This window comes from Thamnophis sirtalis, unplaced genomic scaffold (assembly GCF_051295495.1).
Source record: "Thamnophis sirtalis isolate CommonGarterSnake01/CBP01778 unplaced genomic scaffold, rThaSir2_p1.2 scaffold_5, whole genome shotgun sequence".
NCBI lineage: Eukaryota > Metazoa > Chordata > Lepidosauria > Squamata > Natricidae > Thamnophis > Thamnophis sirtalis.
In genome coordinates, this window is record NW_028261385.1 from 9,167,620 (window position 1) to 9,182,617 (window position 14,998).

The 14,998-nt window shown below is 46.1% G+C and overlaps 1 protein-coding gene across 1 annotated transcript in view; it reads left to right on the forward strand.

Moving 5' to 3' along the window:
• SLC14A1 (solute carrier family 14 member 1 (Kidd blood group)) overlaps positions 1-9,797 on the forward strand; it is a 39,592-nt gene extending 29,795 nt beyond the window's left edge. The window contains exons 6-9 of the mRNA XM_087715278.1: positions 2,912-3,059; positions 5,538-5,672; positions 7,650-7,699; positions 9,419-9,797. Of these exons, the coding sequence (XP_087571404.1) occupies positions 2,912-3,059; positions 5,538-5,672; positions 7,650-7,699; positions 9,419-9,604 (519 nt within the window). The 3' untranslated portion in view covers positions 9,605-9,797. The remainder of the gene's footprint in view (positions 1-2,911; positions 3,060-5,537; positions 5,673-7,649; positions 7,700-9,418) is intronic.
• Positions 9,798-14,998: the final 5,201 nt, after the last annotated feature.

Genomic DNA, 14,998 nt, shown 5'->3' on the forward strand with positions numbered 1-14,998 from the left:
AATCCAAATCAATCAGTCGATCAGAATAGAGCTGGAAGGGATCTTGGAGGTCCTCTAGTCCAGCCCCCTGCTCAAGCAGGAGAACCTATACCATTTCAGATAAGTGACATCCTAGACAAGTGATGACGACTCACCTTTTTGGTGCTGTGTCCAAGGCGCGCGTGTGCGCAAACCCCCAAAATGCAATGCAAACGCCCCCCCCCGAACATGCCCCCTGCCACTGTGCATGCCTGCACGTTCCCTGCACATGTCCCCTGCCCCCCCTTTTTTTCCAGGGTCTTTTCCCCCCAGTTGGAACTGAACCCAAATGGACATTTCTTCCAACATCGTAAAATAGGATTCTGTAACTGGAAGCAACCTTGAGTTTCTCAAACACTGTCGAAAATTACAGATTAGGCCTTGCGTCCTCCCTGGCTTTGGGAATTCAAACCTTTCGTTTCAAGCTTCTACAGGGAGAGGTGGCCTTTATGCAAGATTAACAAGTTATTAGAATATTATTTTTTTTGTATTCTTATCTCGGCAAGAGACTTCACAAGTGAATGCCAGGGTCGTTTGCAAGAACATTCCCTGATGACTTAGCCAAAGCAATAACAAGTTGTTGGGGTTATTTTTTTGCTGTCAAGCTCAAACTGACTCCGTCAGGAATTATTTAATTTCTTTAAAGAATAGGTCTATTGTTGCCGTGTTCAACTCATCCCAGTTCAGAGGCAAAATAGAGCAGCTTGACATTACCTCCTTGTTCAAAAGAATGGGAAGGCCCACGTCCATGCCTGGGTGGAGTTTAGTAAACAAAAGACTAGTTTATACTTTTCGGGAATGGATCCAATCAAGGTTCGATTAATTTGTGTTTGTCTTTATTAGTTTGTCAAACATATACAAGATAGCCGGTATACAAATGGAACACAAATTATAAACTAACACGATCAGCAGCACTTAAAGAAACTATATACAAAATGTTTTATCGTTGGCATTTATCACCGACAAGATTGGCTAAAATGTACCCAAACATGAAGCCGACCTGCTGGAAGTATAAAAAAGTACAAGGGACTTATTATCACATATGGTGGACCTGCCCGGAAACACAAAAATATTGGATCAAAAATTTGGAAATGGGTGCAAGAAATTACAGGAGAACAGATAAAATACAAACCCGAAATCTTTCTGCTGGGAATAATCAAAGGGAAATATACAAAGAAAATTAAGTACATATTAACACATCTGCTAACTACAGCTAGAATAGCATTTGCCCAATGCTAGAAACAAAATAATACCTCCTCAGACGAATTAGTGATAAAAAAAAGCTTGGGATTATGCAGAGATGGACAAATTAACAGTGAAATTAAAAGATAAAGAAGAGTTGGAATATTATGAAATTTGGAACAATTGGTATAAATGGCTGCAAAACAGGAATAAAATTAATTTTTTAAAAAAGATAGCCGGTATAAACATGGATATATGAACGAAAGAGGTGAATGCAAATAAATGGGGACAGTAGGACAGGGATGGAAGGCACGCTGGTGCATTTATGCAAGCCCCCTTTAAGGATCTCTTAGGAATGGGGTGAGGTCCACAGTAGACAGCTTGAAGTTGAAGCTGTGGGGGGTTTGAGGATGTAACAACAGAGTCAGGTAGAGCATTCCAGGCGTTGACCACTCTGTTGCTGAAGTCGTATTTTCTGCAAACGAGTTTGGAGCTGTTTACCTTGAGTTTGTATCAACTGTTTGCCCATGTATTATTGAGGTTGAAGCTGAAGAAGTCATTGACAGGTAGGACATTATAGCACACAATTTTGTGTATTGGAAGCAGGCGAAGCAATTCCAGGTTGTCCAAGCCCAACATTTCGAGTCTGGTGGCATAGGGAATTTTATTGTGAGTAGAGGAGTGGAGTAAGTAGCCTTCTCGTGAAATACCTCTGGACCCGCTCAAATGTATTAATGTCAGATATACTGTGTGGATTCCAGGCAGACGAGCTGTACTCAAGAATTGGTCTGGCAAAGGTTTTGTATGCCCTAGTTAGTAATACAATGCTACCAGAGAAGAAGCTTTGGCACAAACCAGCAGTGGTAATTCCAGTGGTAATTGGCACACTGGGTGCTATTCCAAAAGCACTGGAATTACATTTGAAACAGTTAAAAATTGACAAAATCACCATCAGTCAAATGCAAAAAGCCGCACTGTTTGGATCTTCACGCATATTACGAAAATACGTTACGACGTCCTAAGCCCCTGGGTGGGGCCCGACTAGTAACCAATGCCAAATCCGGCGAAACAATGGCCGCTGTGATACAATTATATAATAATAATAACTTGGGAGACTGCCTCCTGCCAATCACCTCCTCTCGACCCATAAGATCTCACAGATTAGGCCTCCTCCGAGTGCCATCTGCCAGCCAGTGCCGCTGGCAACTACGCGGAGGAGAGCCTTTTCAGTAGCAGCTCCGACCCTCTGGAACGATCTCCCCGTGGAGATTCGTACCCTCACCACCCTTCAGACCTTCCGCACAGCCCTCAAGATCTGGCTATCCCGCCAGGCCTGGGGGCAAGACCATAGTCCGCCCCCACCCGAATGTTGTATGAATGTTGCTTGGTTTTAATTATATATTGTGTTTTTATGTTATTGTATGTCTTCCCCTCCCATACAAGTTGTTAGCCGCCCTGAGTCCCCTCAGGGAAAAGGGCGGCCTATAAATAAACTCAACTAACTAACTAACTGACTATAATAATTCAACGTTACCTTAACAGTTCCTAGGTCCTTAGTTAGGAATCAAGCTGTTGAGCTACCAACCAGCCCCAAAGGCTGTGAATCTCACCAAAGATTAACCACACAATAATAATATTGACCACTTGCTGAAGATCGCAATGGAAGTCCTTTTGGTATGATCTTCAACTCTTTTCTTTTCTTGTTTCACAGCTTCTGAGGTCTATTCCAGTAGGAATTGGGCAGGTCTATGGTTGCGATAACCCTTGGACTGGTGGCGTCATCATGCTGGCTGTTTTCATTTCATCCCCTCTCATCTTCAGTCACGCGGTGCTTGGCTCAGCAGCTGGGATACCTGCAGGTATGACAGATGGCATTATATCATTCTGCCCACCAACTTTCTCCAACTTGGAAAACCCCAAATGCATTGGACCATATCTCAGAATTCTTACTGCTCATGTTCTGAGAAAAAGAGGTCCACAGTTCCAGCATCTCAAGAATGCCAACATCTCAAGAGCTTTGTTTGGAATGTTTGTTTGGAATGTTTATTAACATTTGTAGGCCACCCTTTTCCCTGAGGGGACTCAGGGCGGCTCACATAAAATCAGGAAGGGGGGAATACAACAATGACGTAGACACATATAATAAAAGTAATAAGCAACATTCATTCATCATTCGGGAGGGGCGACTATCCTTGTCCCCAGGCCTGACGGGCTAGCCAGTTCTTGAGGGCTGTGCGGAAGGCCTGGACGGTGGAGAGGGTACGAATCTCCACGGGGAGCTCGTTCCAAAGGGTCGGGGCTACTACTGAGAAGGCCCTCCTCCTTGTAGTTGCCAGCCGGCATTGGCTGGCCGATGGAATACGGAGGAGGCCCAATCTATGAGATCGAATTGGTCGCAGGGAGGTAATTGGCAGAAGGCGGTCTCTCAAGTACCCAGATCCACTACCATGCAGGGCTTTATGGGTGACTAATAGCACCTTGAAGCGCATCCGGAGATCGACAGGTAGCCAGCGCAGCTCGCGGAGGATAGGTGTTATGTGGGTGAACCGAGGTGCACCCACAATCACTCGCGCGGCCGCGTTCTGCACTTTGTGTTGAGGTAGTGTTCTACAGTGGCTATGCATGCAGCAAACTCTGGGATTATCTAAGATTTATTGATAATAAGATTTATTAGCAAAGGATGCACAGACTTTGATAGCTGGGAATGACATTTAACCTTCGAGAACATGGGCAGAAGATGGGAAGGAATGACTCAAATCAAACAAGACCCAGATCTTTGGGGATAACACATTTTCAGGAGAGTTTGGGTAGCTTCTTCTTTTCTTCTTAGACTATGCTAATTTGGGAATTCATTCAAATTTTGAGCATTTCCTTCTCAAGATGAAAAGAAGCTATGCCACCAGGTTTTAGTAACTGTGAACAGAAGTAGCTCCAAGGCAGAGGTGGGTTTCACGTAATTTTACTATCAGTTCACTGTGCACCAAAAACCACTCACGCCCGCAGCTTAGAAAACATGGCTAAATAAGACAGCATAGCGCCATCAATGGACATTCCCAATTGTCCAGGTCAGGGGTGGGTTCCTACCGCTGTTGGTACCAGTTCACTTGGCTCGTGCGCGCGACAGATGCACATTGCTCAGGCATGCTCAGTTCATGTAAATTGTTCTGTGCATGCACGAAGACCATGAACAGCTAATAAAAAACATGCCGACAACGGCAGTAGAGACCGGGGAAATGGTTCAGGGGCATGGCCAGCCTGGGTCGCTACTATTGGTTCACCCGAACTGGTCTGAACCAGCTGAATACCACAACTGCTCCAAGACCCCAAAGTGGAGTCTTCAAATACCTTGGATGCTTGTTTAAAGTTATATTCCCCTCCAAGCTCAAAACAAACAAACAAAAAAGAATAATCGGAATTCATTAAAACCAGCCCACAACATCTAGAGAAGATAGACAAAATCATCTAGAGCAGGGGTGTCAAACTCAAGGCCCAGGGGCCAGATCTGGCTGCCGGGTCCTTCAATCTGGCCCATAGGGCCACCCTGGAAACAGCAAAGGACCAGCCCAAGCTACTTCTGCCACCAAAAACAGAGCATGTGTCGCCCCCCCCCCCCCAGCTCCATTTTCACTGGCAGAGCGCTCAGGCCAAAACAGGCCCCCCAACACGAGTGATGCTGAGTTGGCCACGCCATCCTGGCCACACCCACCCTGGCCCCCTGACGTCAAATACAACCCTGATGCGGCCCTCAATGAAGTTGAGTTTGATACCCCTGATGTAGAGTCAAGTGGGCCCTAGGAAAGCCTTTAATAATGCAGCCCGGTCAGTGTGTTTGTGTGTGTGTGTGTGTGTGTGTGTGTGTGTGTGTGTGTGTGTGTGTGTTCCTGTACCTTTCGGACAACCAGGATCTGGACCAGAGGTGGGTTTCTACTGGTTCGCACTGGTTCGAGCAAACCGTAGTGGTAATTTAGCCTGGGTAGCAGAACCAGCAGGCTGGCCACGCCCCCGAACCACTTCCCCAGTCTCCACTGCCATTGCCGGCATGTTTTTTATTAGCTTTTCATGGTCTTCGTGCATGCACAGAACAATTTACATGAACTGAGCCTGCCTGAGCAATGCGCATCTGTCGCGCGCATGAGCCAAGCGAAACGGTACCAAAGGTGGTAGGAACCCACCCCTGACTTGGACAATTGGGAATCATTGATGTCCATATGGGGAATCATGTTCATTTTCAGTTCAAGCACAGACTGGGAGGGGTGGACACCAGGAGGCCTTCCGTATGGCTAAATATTCTCTATGGACTCAAACTTACTAAGATTTTCACCCATTTTGCTTTGTAGCCCTGAGTCTGGCCTCCCCTTTGAACAAAATTTACGCTGGCTTGTGGAATTACAACAGCTGCCTCTCCTGCATTGCCATTGGAGGGATGTTCTACGCCCTCACCTGGGAGACATTTGTGTTGGCAATAGCGTGCGGTAAGTAACCAGGCCCTTTACGGTAGTTACACCAACACTTTGGGCACCAGGGACCAGCTCCATGTAGAGAGGTTTTTCAGCAGACCGGAGGGGGCGTGGTTTCACCTGCCTCCTGCGTCACATGGATAGGCCTTTGCTTGTTTGCGCGGACTGGTTTCTGGCATGCCGCGGACCAGACGGGGTGTCGGGGACCCCTGCTTTACATCCCTAAAATACAGATAGTTGCCAATGTACGACCGATGGTTTAGTGATCTGTATGGTCACCAAGTTCTGATGGACCCACCACACAGGTAGTCCTCGAGTTACAAACGTCATGGAGCCTGCCCATTCCCTTCGTAACCCGAGGATTTGTAAGTTTGTAAGTTTAATTTTATTTATAGGCCGCCCAATCCCGAAGGACTCCAGGCGGCTTAAAGAAGGGAAGAGAAAGAAAATAAAAGAAAGTAAAAATAAAATGAGACAAGTTAAAACGACACAGGTACATTCACTTCAGTCAGGGCTGGACCTCAACAATGAGGTCAACAGCCCCAGGCCTGCTGGAAAAGCCAGGTCTTGACAGCTTTTCTGAAGGCCATGAGAGTGGGTGAGGTCCGGATTTCAGGGGGTAGTTCGTTCTAAAGGGTCGGGGCAGCCACAGAGAAGGCTCTCCTCCGGGGAGCCGCCAGCCGACATTGTCTGGCTGACGGCATCTGAAGGAGGCCAACCCTGTGGGATCTTACCGGCCACTGGGAGGAATGTGGCAGTAGCCGGTCTCGCAGATTTGTGGGAGTGAATCTCATACCTTGAATGGGATCACTCCCTGCTTTCCCCACACACGTTCGCTAACCAAATGTGAGGCTCGTTAAGTGCGCATGAGGGTGGGGAAGGCCATGGGGGCCTCCTGATGGAAACTGCCACCTGCTTAAGACCACCCAAGGCTTCCTCAACCCATTGAAATGCCTCATGCTCCCCACAATTGCTTCCCCCCACCCCAACTTGCCATGCAGGGTCACTTACCTAGCGAAGAGTTAGCAAACGGTCTCCTTTCCAGCCTCTTGCACCCTTCTGCAGTTCCGTTCGAGCCTTCCTGAGCCTCCCTTGGCCTGTTACGGGCTGAAATGGAGCTTCTGGAGGGAAGGATCCGGTCCTCCAATGCTCCATTTGACTCTCTGCAGGCCTCCCCAGCCCATTGCAGGCAGTGGTGGGTTTCAAAAATTGTTCGAACTTACTCTGTGGGTGTGGCCTCCTTTGTGGGAGTGGCTTGCCATCCATGTGACCAGATGGGAGTGGCTTGCCGCCCATGTGACCAGATATGAAGACACCGGCGACACTTGTCAGAACCACCTTAAATTACACACACAGCACTGGCATGCATAAGAATACGATGTAAACTTGTTTTTTAAAAGACATCTTTGGTTTGCGTTAAAACAACTTCAACACACACAATGTTCTGATTGCACCACAAACGCAGTAGTCATCCTTACCTCTCACAGAGGCACTGAGTTTTATAAATATGAGCATGATAGTGTAGAGTAATCATATCCAAGGACCAGTGGTGGGTTTCCAAAAATTTTGGAACCTCTTCTGTAGGTGTGACCTGCTTTCCGGGTCCACTGGTGGGACCTCTTCTAACCGGTTCGGTAGATTTGACGAACCGGCTCTACCGAATAGGTGCGAACTGGTAGGAACCCACCTCTGATTGCAGGCCAATGTACTTTTAACCCTAACCCAAAATAGCTTTACTTCTTTATTTGTATCCCGCCTTTCTTATTTTTTACAAAAAAAACTCAAGGCAGCAAATATCTCCAACACGCCTTCCTCCTTCTCTTTTCTCCCAGAACAACAACCTTGTGAGGTGGGTCAGGCCAAGAGTGGGGGGGGGGACTGGCCCAAAATCATAGATTGGAGTCCCTTTCACCACCTGGCCCTTAACCCCTTTCTATTTCAGAGTCTCTTACAGCAAATAACCACATTATGTATTTACGTTTTTTCCTGCAGCGTTTTTCACCACTTACGTGGGAGAAGCAATGAGCCGCGTGTTTTCCGTGGTAAGTTCGCGGATAATCGAGGAGCAAAGATTGCAGTTGTATCTACTTATCATCATCGATTCTTTGCTCACTTTGGGAGGGGGGAATTACAGGTGGCTGAAATGGGGTCTATTTTAACCTCGAAACAGCCCACCCGCAAGGCGTAACCATGAGGAAGCATGGTAACCCGCTTAGCGACTGCAATGACTTACAAGGAAAATTGCAGTCGTAGGTTGAGGAGTACCTGTAACACAGCATTCTCTCCCCACAAAATTCAATTCAGCTCATACTCTAGAACAGTGGTTCCCAAACTTGGCAACTTTAAGACTTGTGGACTTCAACTCCCAGAATTCTCCAGCCAGCAGAGCTGGCTGGAGAATTCTGGGAGTTGAAGTCCACAAGTCTTAAAGTTGCCAAGTTTGGGAACCACTGCTCTAGAACCGTGATGGGGAGCCTATGGCATGCATGCCCAAAGTGGCAAGCAGAGCCATTGTCAATGCAGTAGATATCTTCCATTATTGCTCTTGTTTAATTCCAAAAAGTGTGTAGCACTTTCTAAGCTTACTTTGTTGTTAGTTGCAAAGTCGTGTCTGACCCATCGTGACAACGTTCCTCTAGGCCTTCCTGTCCTCTACCATCCTCTGGAGTCCATTCAAGCTCACACCTACTGCTTCAGTGACTCCATCCAGCCACCTCATTCTCTGTCGTCCCTTTCTTCTTTTGCCCTCCATCTTTCCCAGCATGAGGCTCTTCTCCAGTGAGTCCTTCTTCCTTCTCACTAGGTGGCCAAAGTCTTTGAGTTTCCTCTTCAGGATCTGGCCTTCTAAAGAGCAGTCAGGGTTGATCTCCTCTAGGACTGACCGGTTGGATCACTTTGCAGTCCAAGGGACTCGCAGGAGTCTTCTCCAGCACCTTTAATCCAAGGCCTCCATTCTTTGGCACTCAGCCTTCCTTTTGTTCCAACCTTCACAGCCATCCATTACAACTGGGAAAAGCATAGCCTTGACTATATGCACTTTTTTTGGCAGGGTGATGCCTCTGCTTTTTAGTATGCCTAAGCTTAAACAGCTGTCTGTATGTGGTATTGCTTATCAACACCAGCTCTCCTTTAGCTATGTCTGGTAGACTCTGGGCCCATAACCAGTGTTAAGTAAGCTCCCCGTTGGGAGAGCGAGTACGTTCAGCGAAGTGTTGTGAGAGTTGTGTTGGAGAACACGCAAACCAGCATACAGAGACACTGCAGTTTAAATAGGCTTTTACTTTCGTGGAAATAGAGGTATCAGAGTCCATCAAACAGTCCAAGTCATACACGGATACGACAGTCAGTCATCAATGTCTTTCAGTTAAGGGATAATCCAAATGACATAATCCAGTAATTATATAATCAGTTCGATACACAAAGTTTGCTAACAGTTGCAAAACTTACAATAGCTCAAGGCACTTTCTAACAGCCAGCTTCCATAAACACTCAGATCAGATCAGCCCAGCATCTAACGAACAGAGAGAGAGCTAACAGTCATTCTAGCTCCCTCTTATGGCCAATTGAGGAAAACAGCAACCAATCACATTTTACAGTATGATTTAAAGTAACAGGTACAACATTGTTACATGATTTATATATTGCTAACCCAACTGTTGGATTATATTCCTAACACAGATATTAGGTGGGGATTTGATTTTGTGTAAACTCCTCAAAGATATTGCTGACAGATGTTGCTGTTTTTATTTTATTTTTTCTAGTTTGGGCTGCCAGTAGGCACCTGGCCCTTCTGCTTATCTTCGCTCACCTTCCTGCTCTTAAGCACCACCAACGAGGCCATCTTCAAGCTGCCTCTCTCCAAAGTCACCTATCCAGAAGCCAACCGGGCGTACTATGTGGAGAGAAAGAAACAGTGTTCTGAAGAATCCGTTTGCGACAAAGTGTAAGCGAGCAAACAGAAGAGTCGGTCTTCCAACTTACAGAGTCTTCCCACGGAAGAGCAGAAGAAAAACCTAGTTTTCAGTGGACCGTTTGTTTTTCTCGATTGTAGATGCCTCCACTTGGATCAGTCAAGTTCAACGTTCAAGGTTCAGGAGTGAATGTATTCATCTGGGAAGGAACGTAATATAAGTGGGACAATTAAGTGGGTGTCCAAACTTGGCAACTTTAAAACTTGTGGACCTCAATTCCCAGAATTCTTCAGCCTTGTTGTTTTTTAAAAAGTCATAAAATCAGACATGACTCACTGAAGAGCTGATGTGGCCCAGTGGTTGGAGTGCAGTACTGCAGGCTACTTCTGCTGACTGCCGGCTGCCTGCAGTTCGGTAGTTCAAATCTCACCAGGCTGACTCAGCCTTCCATCCTTCCGAGGTCGGTAAAATGAGGACCCAAATTGTTGGGGGCAACAGGCTGACTCTGTAAACCGCTTAGAGAGGGCTGTATAAGCTCTATGAAGCGGTATATATGTCTAAATGCTATTGCTGCTGCTATTAAGAACTGCCTTGCTTAGCAATGGAAATTCCGGTATCAATTGTCATCATAAGTCAAACTTGTAAAGAAGAGAAATTATTATTATTATTATTATTTGCAAACTTAGCTGTTACTTGCAAGTTATGAGCACTTTAACGAATGAGTGAATACCTTATTTGACCAAGTACGATTAGACACACAATATTCTCTGTATGCAAATATTCAGGGAACCAATTGTTACAAGATACCTTTACAGCATCCTCTAATTCCTAGCAACACAGAGAGTCATGAGAGATCAGTGCTAGAGCAAAATTTATACTAAGAAGTCTTTGCAGATATATCAATGCGTTCCCAATTTATTAACCCAAATGTATATCTGCACATTGAAGACATAATCAATCTAGACATGTTGGTGTGTCCGTTCCTTTTCTAAGCAACATGAGAAATGCTTGCCCAGAGGGACAGCTCTGCATGTCACTTCCGGCATGTGTGCCATAGGTTTGCCATCACGGGACTAGTGGTTTACTCTATCAATTGTACTCCAATCAAGGAACGATCAACTCAGACAAACAATCAAGCCATAAACAAGGAACCACCAAGAACGTTTCCATCAATATTAGCAGGGCAAACCTCTTGGACATAAAGAGAGAACAAACCCCACTCCCTTCTAGCACTGATGATGTTACCTAGTTGGGTCATGAAACATTTGTAAGAAAAATAACCAAGCTCAGACAGCGTCAAAGACCCCCCCACAGATCTCTGCAAGTACTAATTATTGGCCGATCCCACGAAACTGACCCCTGATGCTTAGCCCTGATACCTTGTCTCCAAACCGTGCTTTATAAATGAGCTTGAATCATGGTTTGAAGAGCGGAATTCATTGTGGGCCCCTTAGCAATGTAGAGTGGGGGAGAAGCATATTGAACATGGAGAAGGGAAGCCCAAGAGAAAGAACCTTTGGAGGTCCAACCAAATGATTTACAACTCATTGGAGTCATTCTATGAGACCAGCAGCCGGAGAAGTCCCTGTAAGTCAGTTCAGTTCAGTTTTCAGTTTATTATATTTATATGCTGCCCTTTTCCCCCGAAGGGGACTCAGGGCGGCTCACAACTCGAACCGAGGGAGGGGGATACAGACAAAACATTTTAAAAAACAGCAAGCACAACAATATATAATTTAAAAAACACACAGCAGTCATACCATTCGAGACGGGGGCAACAGCTCTTTAGCCCCAGGCCTGTCAGAACAGCCAGGTTTTGAGGGCTTTGCGGAAGGCCTGGAGGGTGGTGAGGGTTCGAATCTCCACAGGGAGTTCATTCCAGAGGGTCGGAGCAGCCACAGAGAAGGCTCTCCTCCGGGTAGTCGCCAGTCGACACTGGCCAGCAGATGGAATTCGGAGGAGGCCTAATCTGTGGGATCTGATCGGTCTAGTGGAGGTAATTGGCAGCAGGCGGTCTCTCAAGTACCCAAATCCAATACCATGAAGTCCTGTAAATAAACTCACCCAACATGTATATATATTGTAGATAAACTCAATCAACGTTACATATTGTGATTTATTGTGTTTACTACAAGTGTAAAGAATCTTTTAGGTTTTTGTATTTTTCTGAAAGTCAAATAAACTACTAAAATACATGAACTAAAGCAGGTTTTTTTTTTACGAACTGCTTGTCCTTCATCCTTCTACATCAAAGGTCACCAACCTTTCGGACTTCAGGGACCACTAAATGTATAATTTTAAATCTTACGGTATGGATTTTTTTTTTAAAAAAATGATAAATAGTAATTCAGTGCAATATAAAAAATGCAAATATTTTTTCTGCGGACCACCAAAATTTTCTCGCGGAACAACAGTGAACTTCCCAGCCGGCTTCCCAAAAAGCAAAGTCATTGGGGGAAGCTGCATTGCTTAATAACCACAAGATTCACTTAACAACCTTGGCAAAAAAAGGGCATAACATTTGGCCTAACTCCCTTAATAACCATCTTACTTAACAACAGAGATTCTGCTCCCCAATTGTGGTCATATATGTCAAGCACTCCCTGTATTCACAGAAAGCTGGACTGTTAATCAAATCCCAATGCTTTGTTGTGAAAGGAAGAAATAGAGTCAGATGTAAATACTTTTTCAGCTATGCAAGAGTGTGAATCTTATAGCAATAAGTATATTATTGTAACCACTATGAATAAGAGAATAGCAGAGTTGGAAGGGACCTTGGAGGTCTTCTAATCCAATCCCTGCTCAAGCAGGAAACACTATAATATTCCGGACAAATGGCTGTCAAATCTCTTCCTTAAAAATCTCCAGTTTTTAACAATTTCTGGAGGCAAGCTGTTCCACTGGCCGATAGATCTTACTGTTAGGAAATTTCTCCTTAGTTCTAAGTTGCTTCTCTCCTTGATTAGTTTCCACCCATTGCTTCTTGTCCTGCCCTCAGGTGCTTTGGAGAACAGCTTGACTCCCTCTTCTTTGTGGCAGTCCCTGAGATATTGGAACTCTGCTATCATGTCTCCCCTGGTCCTTCTTTTCATTCAACTAGACATACCCAATTCCTGCAACTGTTCTTCATATGTTTTAGCCTCCAGTCCCCTAATCATCTTGATTGCTCTTCTCTGCTTCTCTCCTTGATTAGTTTCCACCCATTGCTTCTTGTCCTGCCTCAGGTGCCTTGGAAAATAGTTTGACTCCCTCTTCTTTGCGGCAACCCCTAAGATATTGGAAGGCTGCTATCATGTCTCCCCTAGTCCTTCTTTTCATTCATACCCAGTTCCTGCAACCGTTCTTCATATGTTTTAGCCTCCAGTCCCCTCATCCTCTTTGTTGTTCTTCTCCGCACTCTTTCCAGAGTCTCAACATCTTTTTTATATTGTGGCAACCAAAACTGGATGCCGTATTCCAAGTGTGGCCTTACCAAGGCATTATACAGCGATATTCTTTTTTGTGGTGTGGTCACTCCTGGATGTGACCGAGAAGGAGAATAGCCTGTTGTCACAAAGCTGTCTGAACAAGGTATAGTTAGGTGTTCTGACCCCCCCCTCACTCCGTACACCAAGGCACACCAAGACAAGAATACTGCTAGATGATTTTTTCACAGTAAATTAACACACTAACAAGACCTTGGCAGCAATCCAGACTTCCAAGATAAGAAATATACACAAGAGCTTCTCCAGCGTTTGTAATTAAGTTGAATCCTGAAAACAGTCTCCTCTCAAAGTCTCTCCTTATATACTCTCTTGAGAGGAGCCTAATTACAACCACCTGGGTCCAATTATTTGATTTGATTTGATTGTATTTCTATGCCGCCCTATTCCCAGAGGGACTCAGGGCGGCTCACAAACCAAGTCGGGGGAGGGGGTACAAACAGGGAAAAAAAGACAATGGACAACACAACACCACAATTTAAAAACAATCAACAGCCACACCATTCGAGCGGGGACAGGAACTCATCAGCCCCAGGCCTGTCGGAACAGCCAGGTTTTTAGGGCTTTGCGGAAAGCCTGGAGGGTGGTGAGGGTCCGAATCTCCATGGGGAGCTCATTCCAGAGGGCCGGAGCAGCCACAGAGAAGGCCCTCCTCCGGGTGGTAGCCAATCGGCATTGGCCAGTGGATGGAATTCGGAGGAGGCCTAATCTGTGGGATCTAATCAGTCTATTGGAGGTAATTGGCAGCAGGCGGTCTCTCAAGTACCCAGGTCCAATACCATGAAGGGCTTTATAAGTGACGACTAGCACCTTGAAGCGTATCTAAAGACCAATAGGCAGCCAGTGCAGCTCGCGGAGGATAGGTGTAACGTGGGTGAACCGAGGTGCACCCATGATCGCTCGCGTGGCTGCATTCTGGACAAGCTGAAGTCTCCAAATGCTCTTCAAGGGCTGCCCCATGTAGAGCATGTTGCAGTAGTCCAGTCTTGAGGTCACAAGGGCACGAGTGACTGTTGGGAGGGCCTCCCGGTTCAGGTAGGGACGCAATTGGTGCACCAGGCGAACCTGGGCAAATGCCCCCCCGGTCACAGCCAACAAATGGTGTTCAAAAGTCAGCTGTGGATCCAGGAGGACTCCCAAATTGTGAACCCTGTCTGAGGGGCGTACTGTTTGACCCCCAGCCTGAGAGATGGAATACTTGGCCAATTGGTGGGAGGGAAACACACCAGCCACTTGGTCTTATCCGGATTGAGTGCCAGCTTGTTAACCCCCATCCAGACCCTAACAGCCTCGAGGCACTGACACATCACGTCAACCGCTTCACTGAGTTGGCACGGGGCGGACAGATACAACTGTGTATCATCCGCATACTGATGATATTTTATCCCGTGCCGTTGAATTATCTTCTGTATCTGCATAGTTGTTCTCTGCGTCTATCTGCCCGCCGTTGCCTGGCGTCCAGGATCAACACCCTTGTCTCCTCCCCACTGCTCCAAGGCCTGACGTCATGGGCACACTCCCTTTGGCTTTCACCGCTGCTCCATGCCTCAGGCGCCTCCTGGTGGCCAACCAGCCTCTCTGGTCCCTGCTCGGAGTCGGAACTCTGTCCAGGGTCCTCCACATCTTCCAGAGCCGACTCATAGGGGCCCTCACTATCGGAGTCTGTTTGCAGCTCCAACGGCTCCTGATGAGCCCAGCGGTTAGGCTTTTAAAGAGATAAAATAGGCCGGAGAAAATCCTTTGAAAATCACATGTAAAGATTTAGGGGTTACATCTAAGCCCCCAAACACATACATATCTTGGTTTGGGGCTTTATGTTTTGAGAGAGAAGAGTGAATGTTAGCTGATGTTACTCATGGAGAGCATTCACTTCACCCCTGAAAGAAGACGACTTAAAGCTACTTTTAGGATTAATAATGGGTTTCTATTACACTCTTATATCATCATC